Here is a 12193-nt window from a genome sequence, read left to right as displayed (position 1 = left end):
AATGAAATGATAAGCCACAGACGGGGTAAAATACTTGTAAACCACATATCTAACGACTTGATCTAGAATATACAAAGAATTCTCAAAATTCAACAGTAAAGAAGCAAACAACCCAATTAGAAAAAGGACAGTTGACGGGAAGAAACGTGTCATGGAAGAGAATAAACAGAAGGCAAACAAGGCCATGAAGAGTCATTTGGGAAATGCAAATGCAAAGTACAATGAGCTCTTGCTGCACACCTATCAGATGTGCTAAAATAAAAAAACAGAAAGAAAATGCTGACAACACAGAGAAAGTTGGTCTCTCCCACATCGCTGTCAGAAACATGAAAAGTTTGTCAGTTTCTGAGGAGTCAAATAGGCAAGTACTAAGACCCAGTAACTGCACTCCTGGGCATTTACACCAAATACAATGAAAACTTCATACTGTTCCTTCATTTGACTTTTTTGAAATGGCAAGTTATACAAATGAGAACAGATCATCAGTTTACAAGGGTTAAGGAAGGAATGAGGGCAGGCAGGAAGTGGCTATTGCCATAAAAGGGCAACCCGGGGGGATTCTCGTAGCAGTGAAACGTTCTGCAGTGTGGCTGAATCAATGTCGATATCTTGGTTGTGACAGTGTACTCTCAAAATGCTACCATTTTGAAATGGTAACTGGGTGAGGTGTACAGGAGACATCTCTGTGAATCTGCATGAGATATACAATTAACTCAAAATAAAAAGTTCATTTTCCTTAAGCTAAAGATTTTAAAAGGGTGAATAAAAGACCAAGAAGAGCATTAAAAGAAAGAGGGAAGGTACACCCCTATTCTCAAGCTAACTGGTTTGAAGCATGGGGATTGTGGGGAGGTTATAGGGTTGTGAGGTAAAACACCAGATGGCAGTTAAATTTAAATTTCAAATAACAACAAATAACTTTTAAGTGTGTCCCATACATACCCTCATGTAAACCAAAATGAACAGATGCTAAAACCCCTTATAAAAAATGGCATAGCATTTGCACAGAACCTACGCAATCTCCCTAAATACTTTAAATATCACTGCATTATTTATAAAACCTAACACTAATAAACTATTTGCATAGTTGTTATACTGTATAGTAATAATGACAAGGAAAATGCCTATATATGCTTATTATAGATGCACACTTTTTTGTGCAAATATTTTCAATTCACGGTTGCTTGCAGATGCGGAAACTGAGTATGTATGCAGGAAGGCTGAATGTCCTTACACTGAAAAACTGGTTGTTTATTTGAATTCAAATTTAATTGACCATCCTGTAGTTACAGTTGCTAAATCTGAGAAAAGGATGGGATGTGACAGCAGTAGTCTGGGGCCACTGGGCGCAGTAGGCAGAAAGAGGTAGCAGGCAAGAGGCAGGGAGAAATGAGAGAAAACTTCAGGAGAGACACCAGGGGTCAGGAAAGAGACATCCAGGACCACCAAAGCAATGCCCTAGGAGAAAAAGACAGACCCACATTGGGGAGACTTGGAAGCCCTGAGCTGAGGGTTTATACTGAGCTGTGGTGGTGACCAGTCCTGTGAGGGGCTGTCTGAGCAGAATCAAGAGTAAGGTTCAAAGGGTGGATGCCTGAGTCTCACAGTGTGGGTGCTGGAAGGCAGGAGCCTAACCCCATTCGTCCCCCTGGGCTTTTACACCAGGATCTTATTCCACCCTCTAAGACATCCCTTCTTTATAGGGAAAGAGCATGCAGCACTGACACTCAAGTGTCCAGGTCATGGGCCAGGTGTGGTGGTCCACACTATCATCTCAGCTATGCAGGAGGCTATAGGTAGGGGGATCAAGATTTGAGGACAGCCCTGAACAAAAAAGCATGAGACCCTAGCTGAAAAATAATTAAAACAAAGAAGAATTGGGGGCATGGCTCAAGTGGTAGAATGCTTGCTTAGCAAGGGCAAGGTCCTGAGTTCAAACCCCAGTACTTCCCCTACCAAAACGAAAAGTGGACCAGAGCACCACTACTCTCAAAGGAGACTGCTCTCAGCATGAAAGCCACCAATGGTGGCCAACTCTTTGCACCCTGGGCCCACCCGCCATATTTTTCTCCTGCTACCTGTCACTACTTGACATAATCAAGAGTCTTCCTTTGCTTTCATGTTGAACACTCATCTGCTTCTCACTCCACTCTGATCTCAGGATCAGAGGGACACCCAGGCTTAGTGCCCAGCATACAGTGGGTGTTCAAGAAAGAAAACAGTTGCTGAATGAATGAAGGAGCAATGAAAAACCATCTGGTTGGAGCCACCCCCTTTGGGTCTTTCTGGCAGCCCAGCCCCTTGGAGGCTCTAGCAGTACCTCTGTGCTGCCGAGCATGACACCAGAGGTAGAGGCTCCACTTGGCCAGAGTGGCTCAGCTCCTGCTCACTAAATAAGGACTTCGTCATCATCATGGTTTTGTATATCATTCCCTTAATCTCTGCCATAGGGACTGACCTCCCGGCATTATCAACAGGACGGACAGCCGTTCAGTGAGCGCTTATATGTGCCAGGCAGTGTGCAAGTTCTTGTCTGTATTCTAGCTTATGTCATCCTCCAGCCAGCCTCCCACAGCAGGTGTGGTGAGCGTTCACTGTCTGTGCTGCCCTTCTCATGGAAATAGAACCTCCCCCCATCCTTCTTTCTGAGAATACTCTTTTACTGCCACTCTTGGTGTGCTGACTCCAGAATGGCAGGCAATGCCAGACTGACCAAAACTCGCTTCACCTCCCTGGCTACAATTGGTTCTTGAGCAGCTTCAAGACCCTCCTGAGGCACAGAGCATCATTCTTAGGCCTCTGCTGCTGCTGGAGAAGTGCACACCCCTCTCTGCTGGGACAGCTGGCTGTCATCTTGCACCAAGGGAGTTACTGAAGAGTTGAGAGAGGGGGGAGGGCTGGTGGTGACTTTGTCAGACCCCCTGCATCCAGCTATGACTGAGCCCAGTAGTAAGCTCTCTTATCCTTTTGCCAGGCGAGTTGGATTTCTGACTTGCTGCCAAAAGGGCTGTACCTAAACTCCTCTGTATTGCTAAGATGGGCTATCTGACAGAGAAAGGGTGACGTAGTCTTGTTAGCCACGAAGTGACACAGTTGGGAGTCAGGAGCATCTGACTGCAGTGCTCATACCCTCACTTCCTGGCTTCACTACCGAGTCCTACATACTGTGTGTCTGTTTCTTGTTACGATTCATACCTACAGCAGACTGAGCAAACTGCTGGTGTTTAATAGAGATCCAAGGAATAAACTCACACCAGTAACTTCCTAAAGGACTCTCTGTTTAGGAATGCCCTTGTCAGTGGAGCTCAGTGATTAAGCTTGCTAGCACTTGGGAAGCTGTCAGTTGCAGCCCCATCACTGCAGAAAAAAAAATAATAATAATAATAATAATCTCCTGGGTTCTCACTGCAACTCAGGCTCACCACTGGGGAATCACTTCTCCAGGTGCCAGGTGGGATACCTGCGAGGTTGGTCAGCTTATGAGAGACATGGGCTGCTGCTTGCTCCCCACTGAGTCCCAGGGACCCATGAGGAAGGGAGACACCACAAGAGTCCAGAGCCCATTGTGAGGTTCTGATGCCTACTGGGTGCTCAGGGAAGAAGTGACCAAGCCAGAGGCCACCACTGGCCATAGGACCCTTGATGTCTCTCATCACCACAATAAGTCTTGGCAGGAAGCAGATTCAAGGGAACTTGAACGTGTATCAGCTGCTGCCAGGCAACACAATGACCATAAAGGACTCTGGCCACTTGTTGCCAAGACCAGCACACCCTTTCCAGCCTCCCTCCCAGGGCTTCTCTGGGTTTGTTTGCACTGTAGCCCAATCAGCACTGTGCTGATGCTTGTTACTCTCCCGGCTGCTCCCACGTGCCCTTGCATCTCTGTGCTGCCCATCCTCTTCTCTAGCCCAGGCCTTCCTCCTGAGCTTCCTGCCCAGGAATCTACCTGTCATCCAGACTCCAGTACTCAGACCTCCCTGGGCATCTCCTACAAGGCTAATTCACCAACACACTCAAGCTCACCAAGTGTGATGAACCTTCAGGGATGGGGGTTGAGGGTACAGGTTCTGAGTGCGATGACTGAGTTCAAATCTCTACCTTGAACACTGGGCACCCTGTCTCACTTTCCCATATAAGGGTGGGGGACTATAACAAAACCTCTCTCTGGGTGCTATAGGGTTCATGAATTAACACATGTGGACACTGGAAGAGCCCAGAACTTGGTAAGCTCCATCAGACACTACTGATCATTGTTACCATTGTCACCTCCTTCCCTAGCCCCAACAGCACCTCTTCTGGCATGACATCATCTATATGTCACCCACAAACCTGCTCACCTGTATCACTCAATTCCCAAATTCTGCTGGGTTTGCCTCTTTAATGTTTCTCCAGCCCACATGGCCCTAACCAGCCTCCCCAATCCTCTCTCACCTCCTCCCTCACAATCTATTCTGTAGCGATATTGAAGTGTCTGCCATTTCCTGCATCCCACACAGGTCTTTTTTTCTCTCCAACCTGTCCTGTACCACTTTCTCTGCCTAGGATTTCACCTCCCTACCTATTTCCCATCTGCCAAGACTCTGGGGTGGTGCTGCCCTTCCTAGGATGTTTTGTTGCAGGCCCACTTTGAGCAACATGCCTGTCATGTAGCACCCATATGTGAGGCCTGTGAGATGATGCTGATCTCATGGGTTACCCGCTCCCTGAGGAGCCCAGGAGAGGGATTTTAATCTAGTCACATTTATGGACCTTACTATTAGGGGAAACCCCAACTCCCTCTTTAACATACACATACAAGAGAAATTTGGGAAAATAAGATATCCACTATTTTAAAACGCAGAAGAATGGATTCTGCATGAGCCAATAGCTTCCTCCAATGCATGGAGAGGATCCCAAATTAGGGACACTGAGCCCCTCAGATGGGTTCTCACCTGTGAGGACCATCAGAGGAGTGGTTTGGAAGTTCAGGAGTGCAGGGTGAGGGGGAGGAGAGAGGAGGAGAAAAACCATTGTATCATAGGCTCTCTTACAGGCTTATTATTCTGACAAAACAATTTCAGAACCTGAAACATGATCTCAGAGTTGGGGGCATTTTTTACTACATACTAAGGTTAGACAGATGTTTGGGTTTGGTGTTACTGGAATCAAAAGAACCATTAAAGAGTCTAACACAGCCAGCCAAAGCATATGCTCTAGGTCAAGGAGAGTCTGTTATCCCCCTGTGTGAGGGAGACACTGATTTCCACTCCAGACCTTCCCCCTTGGGCCAGCCATTCCTTTTCCCCAAAAGGCTGCCAGCAGTCCCTCGGCAAAGTCCTTTCTGGGTGTCCAAAGGACAGTGAGAATGGTGGACTTGGACTCATCTCCAGGATCTACTTCTTAAAGACTGGGCAAGGAAAACAACCCTCTTTCTCTCTATCTTCCCTCTCTCTGTATCTTTGTCACTGTCTCCCTGCCTGTTACTATCTTTTTTTGACTCTGTCTCTCTCTCTCATCTCTGTCTATCTCTTTGTCCCTGTTTCTTCCTGTCTGTCTTTATCTCTGACTCTCTGTCTCTCTCTGTCCATCTCTTCCTGTCTTTGTCATTCTCTCTGTTTCTCTGTCTCCCTTTGTCTCTCTCTGTTTCTCTCTCTCTCTCTCTCTCTCTCTCTCTCTCTCTCTCACACACACACACACACACACACACACACACACACACACACACAGTCTCCCACTCCCAGCAGGTGGACAGACCTGTGCTGCTCAGTAGAAAAGGGTTAGGAGGGGGCAGACAAGAGTAAGGTCAGCTCTGGGCATGTTAAAGCCTGCACAAGAGGGTGGGAGGCAGATCCTCCAAATGCGCTTTCCTTCCCAGGGCCCTATGGCCCCCTAACAGCAGAGCCCAGCTCTGAGAGGCACCTTGGGACAGGGAATAGTGTGACTGTGAAAAGAAGGCATCCAGAGTGACCAGTGCCCCATGGGGACTGCCTGGCCCTGCCTGGCTGCCTGCCAGAGTCTACAACCACTGTTCAAGGACACAGAGGACAAAAGATGCTGTGGAGATGCCCTGAAGACGTCCTTTCCCAGTCCTGACCTCCTCAGGGCTCCCCTGAGGGCCCAAGAGGCCATAAGCAAGGAGGTCCAGGGGCTGAGTCACCTCTCTGGGGCCACCTTGGGTCACAGCAAGTTTGTTATCTCAAGGACAAGTCCTCAGAGTCCTCACCCAATCACTCCTTATCCAACATTCCCATCTCAAAACACCAAAAGAACAGAAGTCTACAACCAGTCCAGGGAAGACCAGGATACTCCTGACTTCGGGCGCAGGCCCTACTTCCAGAGGGAGATGCGGTACCCAGGGAGGGTGCACGCATGTCTCCTACACACATGTTCAACACCTGTGCAAAGACTGACACTCTTCCACCCACTTCCATAGGGGAAAACTGCCTCTGCTGGGACCCCATAAGCCTCCTGGGCTCCCCAGAGCCTCCTGCAGAGCCAATTTCCAAGGGGACATTGAGGCATCCTCCCAGAGCTGTAGGTGGGAGATGGGGAAGGGGCAGCTGGGAGGAGCCAGGTCACCCAGCAGGAGGCCACAGCACAGAGCTGTGCACTCTTCCAAGGTTTTAATGTCCTGTGGGGGGCGGAGGGGGATGTCTAACATCATTTCAGAGGCTGGGAAGGCCCAGGAAAGGGACCTCATTTTCTGTGGGAGGAGGGATTTCAAAGGCGACCAAGCTGCTGAAAAGGTTTCCAAAGACCCTTGCCTTTCTAGCAGATCCAAATTGCTCCCTCCCCAACAGCCCCTAGGACAGGGGTGCCGGGAAAATGTTTCCAAGGAGACACAGCCTTGCATCACCCCAACTCCCAGGGTCTTGGCTGCAAAGCCACACACAGACCCCCACTAGAAAAAGACCAGTTTACAGGCCCCAAGAGAGGTCTCCAGCAGCCTGGGGCCCCAGGAGGCCTGCCTCAGACCCTCAAGTGCCTGAGCTTACTAAAAGGCCACTAAGCCAAACAGTGCCACTAAGGGAAACTGTTACCCAGGCCAGCTCCAGCCAGCCACTCTAGGCTTGGTCATTTAGCAAGAGAAGCTGTCCATGGGGAACTGGGCACTGGCAGATTTACTGGAACTGCAGAGTCAACCTCAAACCAGGGACCCTGCACACAGTACCAGTCAAAGGTCACTTCTGTCATTCCCTCTTAGCTTCTCCACTCCCTGCCCAACTCCCTCGCCCTGCACGAGGCCAGGCAAGCCTCTGTTCTCATCCTATCTTGTTCCTCTCAACAGGGCAGATTAATCTCCCTTACAGCACTCAGTTTAGCCCAGGCCACACTCTGCTCCAAAATCTTCAATGGCTCCCTAATGTTTCAGCTCAAGGCTGTATACTCAGAAGTCACCAGGGACCAGGCTGGGGGACACAAATGACCCAAGCAGCCCTGTGCTGCACAGTAGACCTGATGGAGCCTAGGAATGCTTGCCTCCCCTACAGGAGCAGCTGCTGCTTGCTCCATGTAGGAAGGTGGAATGGTACCATCTTTTCTAGGTTTTCAAGAGGTCAAATAAAGCATCAGTCAAGAGACCCCAAAGATGGACCCCGTCTACAAGGTGAGGTCCAAGCCCAAATCCCTTCATTTGGCATTCTTAGCCATCTGTGGCCCGGCTCCAAACCATCTCCACATCATCACTGCCTATGGTGCTACATATGTGCTGCCTCCATCAGCCTGGTCAGGCCCCACAGCTCCTGTCACTCACCTTCTCTGCTCCTGCCCTTGGGTTCACTCAGCCATGGTCCTCCCCTGAATGACTACTTCCCACCTTCAAGCATAGCAACAGCACATAGCTCAGGACCCCTCCTGAGGTGCTGAGCCCTCTTCTGCCAGGGACAGCCCTGCCACAGAGAAAACTCCTCTTCATCCTTCAATACCCAGGCCCTTCTCATGGATCTGCTCAGATTCCAAAGGTCTCTCCACATCACTGCGTGTGCTTACATGATGTCCATCTGCCTCCCTCATAGCCTGGAGATCCCCAGAGCCTCTCACACCACAGGCCCCAGCTGTTGTCAGATCCTGACTCCAGTATCACTGGATGTGACCAACCTCTTGATTATAAGATGGGGGTTGAGGGGTGGGAGAGTGTGTGTGAAGAATTAGCACTGACACTAGGGCCTGGCAGGTCTTAGGCTGAATGAGCAGCTTATCTGTGCCCTTGGTCATGCACTGAGGTGTCTTCTATAGAATGCCTCTGAGGGCAAGGACTGGCCCTCTCATCCTCAGATCAGTGGAGCCCAACGTGCAGTGCCTGCTCCTTTGATGTTCTCTAATGGATTGGGGTGATGTGGCAAGAGAGGACAAGCAGGTGGGGAGCAGGTTAAGGCAAGAGGTACCACTCATTTGCCACAGGCCTGGCATATGGGGGGACCAGTACCACAGCCCAGGGCCTGCATGGTAGGCTGAAATCTCTAGCTCAGAGACGAACTACTGGCTGCTCCTGGACAGGCATGGGCGAAGGGCCCTGTCCAGCCACTTAACAGGCCTCATGCCCATGGAACCCTCCCTTCAACTCCAGTTTAGAGCAACCCCTCGCCTTCCATCTGAGGACATGCAGCTTCCAGGCTGTGCACAAAGGAAAGGTGGAAGAGAGAAGGGAGGGGGGAGCACCTTTGAAATCACTGCGGTCTAATTAGCCGGCTCTCGCCCTTCATGCTTACAAACAGGAGAGCGTATCACCACCTGCTACAAAAGCAAACATTTTGAGATATCTTCATCTTCACCTTCCTGACACTCCCGAGAAAGGGCTCTCAGCGGCCGGTGACTGACAGAGTAACTTTCCTTCTTATGCTTCGGCAGGGAGCTTTCAGATGGAAGAAATTAAAAAGCCACCAATCTCCTTGTCAGGCCGAGCTTCTAGGGCTCTACCTGCTCCTCGTGGACTCGTCATCGCCTCTCACTGCCAGGTGAGCCCCTTCACACACACAATGGGGCCCAGTGCCTGCAGGGGACAGGTGGTAAAGGTTGTCCAGATGAGGGGCAAGCTACACATTGGGCACTGAATGGGACAGTGCTCCAGCTGTGTGGGGACCAGGGGACTGGCACTCATTCTGTGAGCATATTCACTAATGAGTGGCCTTTGCAGTCACTCCTTTTACACAGATGTCGAGCAGTTGAAAGTCTCACACTGCTCGGGTGAGCAAAGTACTACATCCATTTTGAGAATTTGTCCCTATCTATTCAAAGTGACTGTCACATAGCCTATGACCCACAATTCCACCTCTATCCCCATATTCCCACTAGATATGTACACATAATATATCTAACATTACATTAGTTATAAATGTGACATCTATGTGCTCCTGCTCTCCCATTAGGATGGCAGGCCTGTGCACCAACAGGCATGACAAAAATGCTCACAGACCACACTGTTTGGAACAACTGCAAAATGGGCCCACAGAGTAGAAGAGATAAACAGTGTATGTTCCTGTGATGGAATATTATACACTCATGAGAAGGAATTAGCTTCAACTCCAGGCAAACATAGGAGAAGTAAAAGATGCCAGACACCAACGAATGAAAGCTGTGGTGATTCCATTCATATAAAACACCAATCATGTGAAACCAACCTATGTAGTTGATCGTGAGGATGGTGACAACCTTTGTGGGTGGGGAAGAGTCCTAAGGAGGGCAAAAAATGCACTTTGAGATACTGGGTTTGCCTTCTTGATCTGGGTGTTGATTACATGGGTTGTGCTCAGATGGCAAGATTCATTGAGCTGAACATGCACCAAGGATTTTAAATGTATGGAATGAAAGGTTTTGTTAAACAGTACTCTGATAGCATGACTGTTATTAAGACAAGAGTAAAGAAGACACTAGAATAAGAAAACTGGAGGTGAAATAAGGGTCAGGATATTCAACTAACCCTCACCACTCAGATATGGGATCTTGAAGGTGATCACACATTCAAGGTGTGTCAAGGATCCCAGGATTCCAGAAGCTTTTTGAGTCACTGACTGCCAAACACAGCCACCCCACCACACCCCAGACACCCTTTCCTTCCAGCTCCCAAGCCTGTTCACACACCTGAACACCCAGCTGTGCCCTCACTTCTAGCTAGGGCATCCCCAGCCAGGACCACATCCGTCCTCCAAGGTCAGGACGAATGCACAACCTCCCCAGGTACCCAGGGCCCAGTGCGTGAACTCTGCAGGCCTTTGAAAGCTCCCCTTCTAGAAAGACTGAATTTTCCAAAGTCCAAATCGACTTGAAGAGGAATAGGAAAAAGACGGGAATAACTTTGTAAGCGATCTGTTTTGACAATGTGCCTGAGGAATTCACTGCGTTGAGTGGGGAAATGTGAGCAGTTAAGTCTATTCAATGTCATGACATACAAAATTGAAGCATAATTGCCCCTGAGTGCTTGGCAACTGAAAGCGCTTCGTTTCAGAAATGGAGGGAAATTTATGCCAGGAAATGAAAGCGATTGTCAAAAGTTTGATGGTGATGTGAGTGGAGCCGTGACAAGAAGGCTCAGGTGAAGAAGGTACCCACACCCTGCCATCTTGACTCCCATTGGATATGTCTTAGAAACAGCAGCAGTGACTGTCCTCTGCCCTAAAAACCAGGAGGAAGATGATTCCAGGTCCAGTGAGTGGCCCAAGCACGGCTGGGAAGAAGCGCTCTCTTACCGATCATGTGGTTGGCAACATGGATCTGGATCTCTCTCTCGTTCTCGAAGGTCATCTGGCACTTGATGCACTGGTATGTCTTCTTCTGTTTGGAAACCAAAAAGAAAGGAATCAGAGAGTCAGGAAAAAGCAGAAATCAAAAGTTTCTGGACAGCCTGACTCAAGACTTTCCAGAAGGGCTCCCGGGCGGGCATCTCTAAGCCATTGTCTTCCCACTTCTCTCTGAATCCAGCTCCATCAGCCTAAGGAAGGGGCACAGACTGTTCCATGGAAGATGCTCCTCTCACTGAAACCCAAGGTCAATCATTGTAGGAGACAAAGGAGGCTGCTGTACAGGCCAATCCATCCACCCATCCATTTGTATGTACACCTACACATCCACCAATTCACCCACCTCCATCCACCCAGCCATCCAGCTACTCATTCAACTCTCCTTATAGCCACTTAGCTATACTCTTCCCACCCATATGTCCATCTAACAAACACGCACCCACCTTCTCATTCATCTCCTCATGCCTCCACCCACCTATCTACCCACCTACCCATCCATCCATCCACACCTCTTTCCACCCACCTGACAAACTCCTTATCCACTGACCCACCCTAAGAACCTTGTGGCTGGGAGGGGTACATTGTCCCCAACAACTATGCCACTCAGGGTGGCTGAGGAATAATTCTTCATCTCCCCTGGGCACATATGGCCCTAGGTGATCCACAGCTGTTTCTGCACATGGGAGCTACTTGGCAGTAAAGCCTTTGGAGATAGGAACAAGAAAATGGAGATCAACAGAAGCTCAAAGCTTCTTGAAGATTTCAAAAGCACGGGCTCACTCTCACAACTAAGCCTAAGGAGTTGTGAAATCTGCTCCCTAGGGACAGAAATAGTGTGGCCTATCTGGGGAAAGATTGTGGCTTTCATTTATTTTCCAAAGGATGACGGGCAATGTTGGAACACAACATGTCTAGGTTGTTTGGAAGACCACTTTGTCTCCCAGAGGATGGGGCCTATCTTATCTCTGAAAAAGAAAGTAAGAGTTCTAATTCCTGGCCAAGGACCCAGGCCCAACCCTAAACTATGCAGCCAGGACAAACCATGAGGGAGCCAGTCATTTCAGCTCCAGCCTAGGCTCCACCCACACCTGCAGTTCCCCAAGTCCCTACAGACCTTTGCCTCTATTGGCTCCTCTTCTGGACACCTTCTCCAGCATTGAGGACTCAGGCCAATGTCACCGCTTTTGAGAATCCTCCTCTTCCTCCTTCTCCCAGAAGGAGCTCAGGGCCCCCAGCTCATGCTAGCAGCACTTGAGTAGTGGATACACCAGTGGGTCAGTGATGATTGGCCTCTCTGATCCCCCACGGCACCCTAAGCACCCAGAGGACAGAAATAAGCAATGTCCACCCTGGGGCTCCCACATCCAGCACAGGCTTATGTATAAGAAGGATCTGTTGAACAGGTCATCAAAGTTGCAGATGATATACACAGAGCATTGTATTCAAGCAGAAGAAACAAAAAGAACCGTGACTTAAACAGC

At 49.2% G+C, this 12193-nt stretch overlaps 1 protein-coding gene across 4 annotated transcripts in view; it reads right to left on the bottom strand.

Moving 5' to 3' along the window:
• Positions 1 to 12193, bottom strand: part of Znf423 (zinc finger protein 423) — a 308237-nt gene that overhangs the window by 106028 nt on the left and 190016 nt on the right. For all 4 annotated transcript variants that reach the window (XM_074056038.1, XM_074056036.1, XM_074056035.1 and 1 more), the window contains one exon: positions 10662 to 10746. In XM_074056038.1, the coding sequence (XP_073912139.1) occupies positions 10662 to 10746 (85 nt within the window). The remainder of the gene's footprint in view (positions 1 to 10661; positions 10747 to 12193) is intronic.

Source organism: Castor canadensis, chromosome 15, assembly GCF_047511655.1.
Source record: "Castor canadensis chromosome 15, mCasCan1.hap1v2, whole genome shotgun sequence".
Taxonomy (NCBI): domain Eukaryota; kingdom Metazoa; phylum Chordata; class Mammalia; order Rodentia; family Castoridae; genus Castor; species Castor canadensis.
Note: the sequence above shows the minus strand (reverse complement) of the source record. Positions and strands in the feature narration are given on the sequence as shown.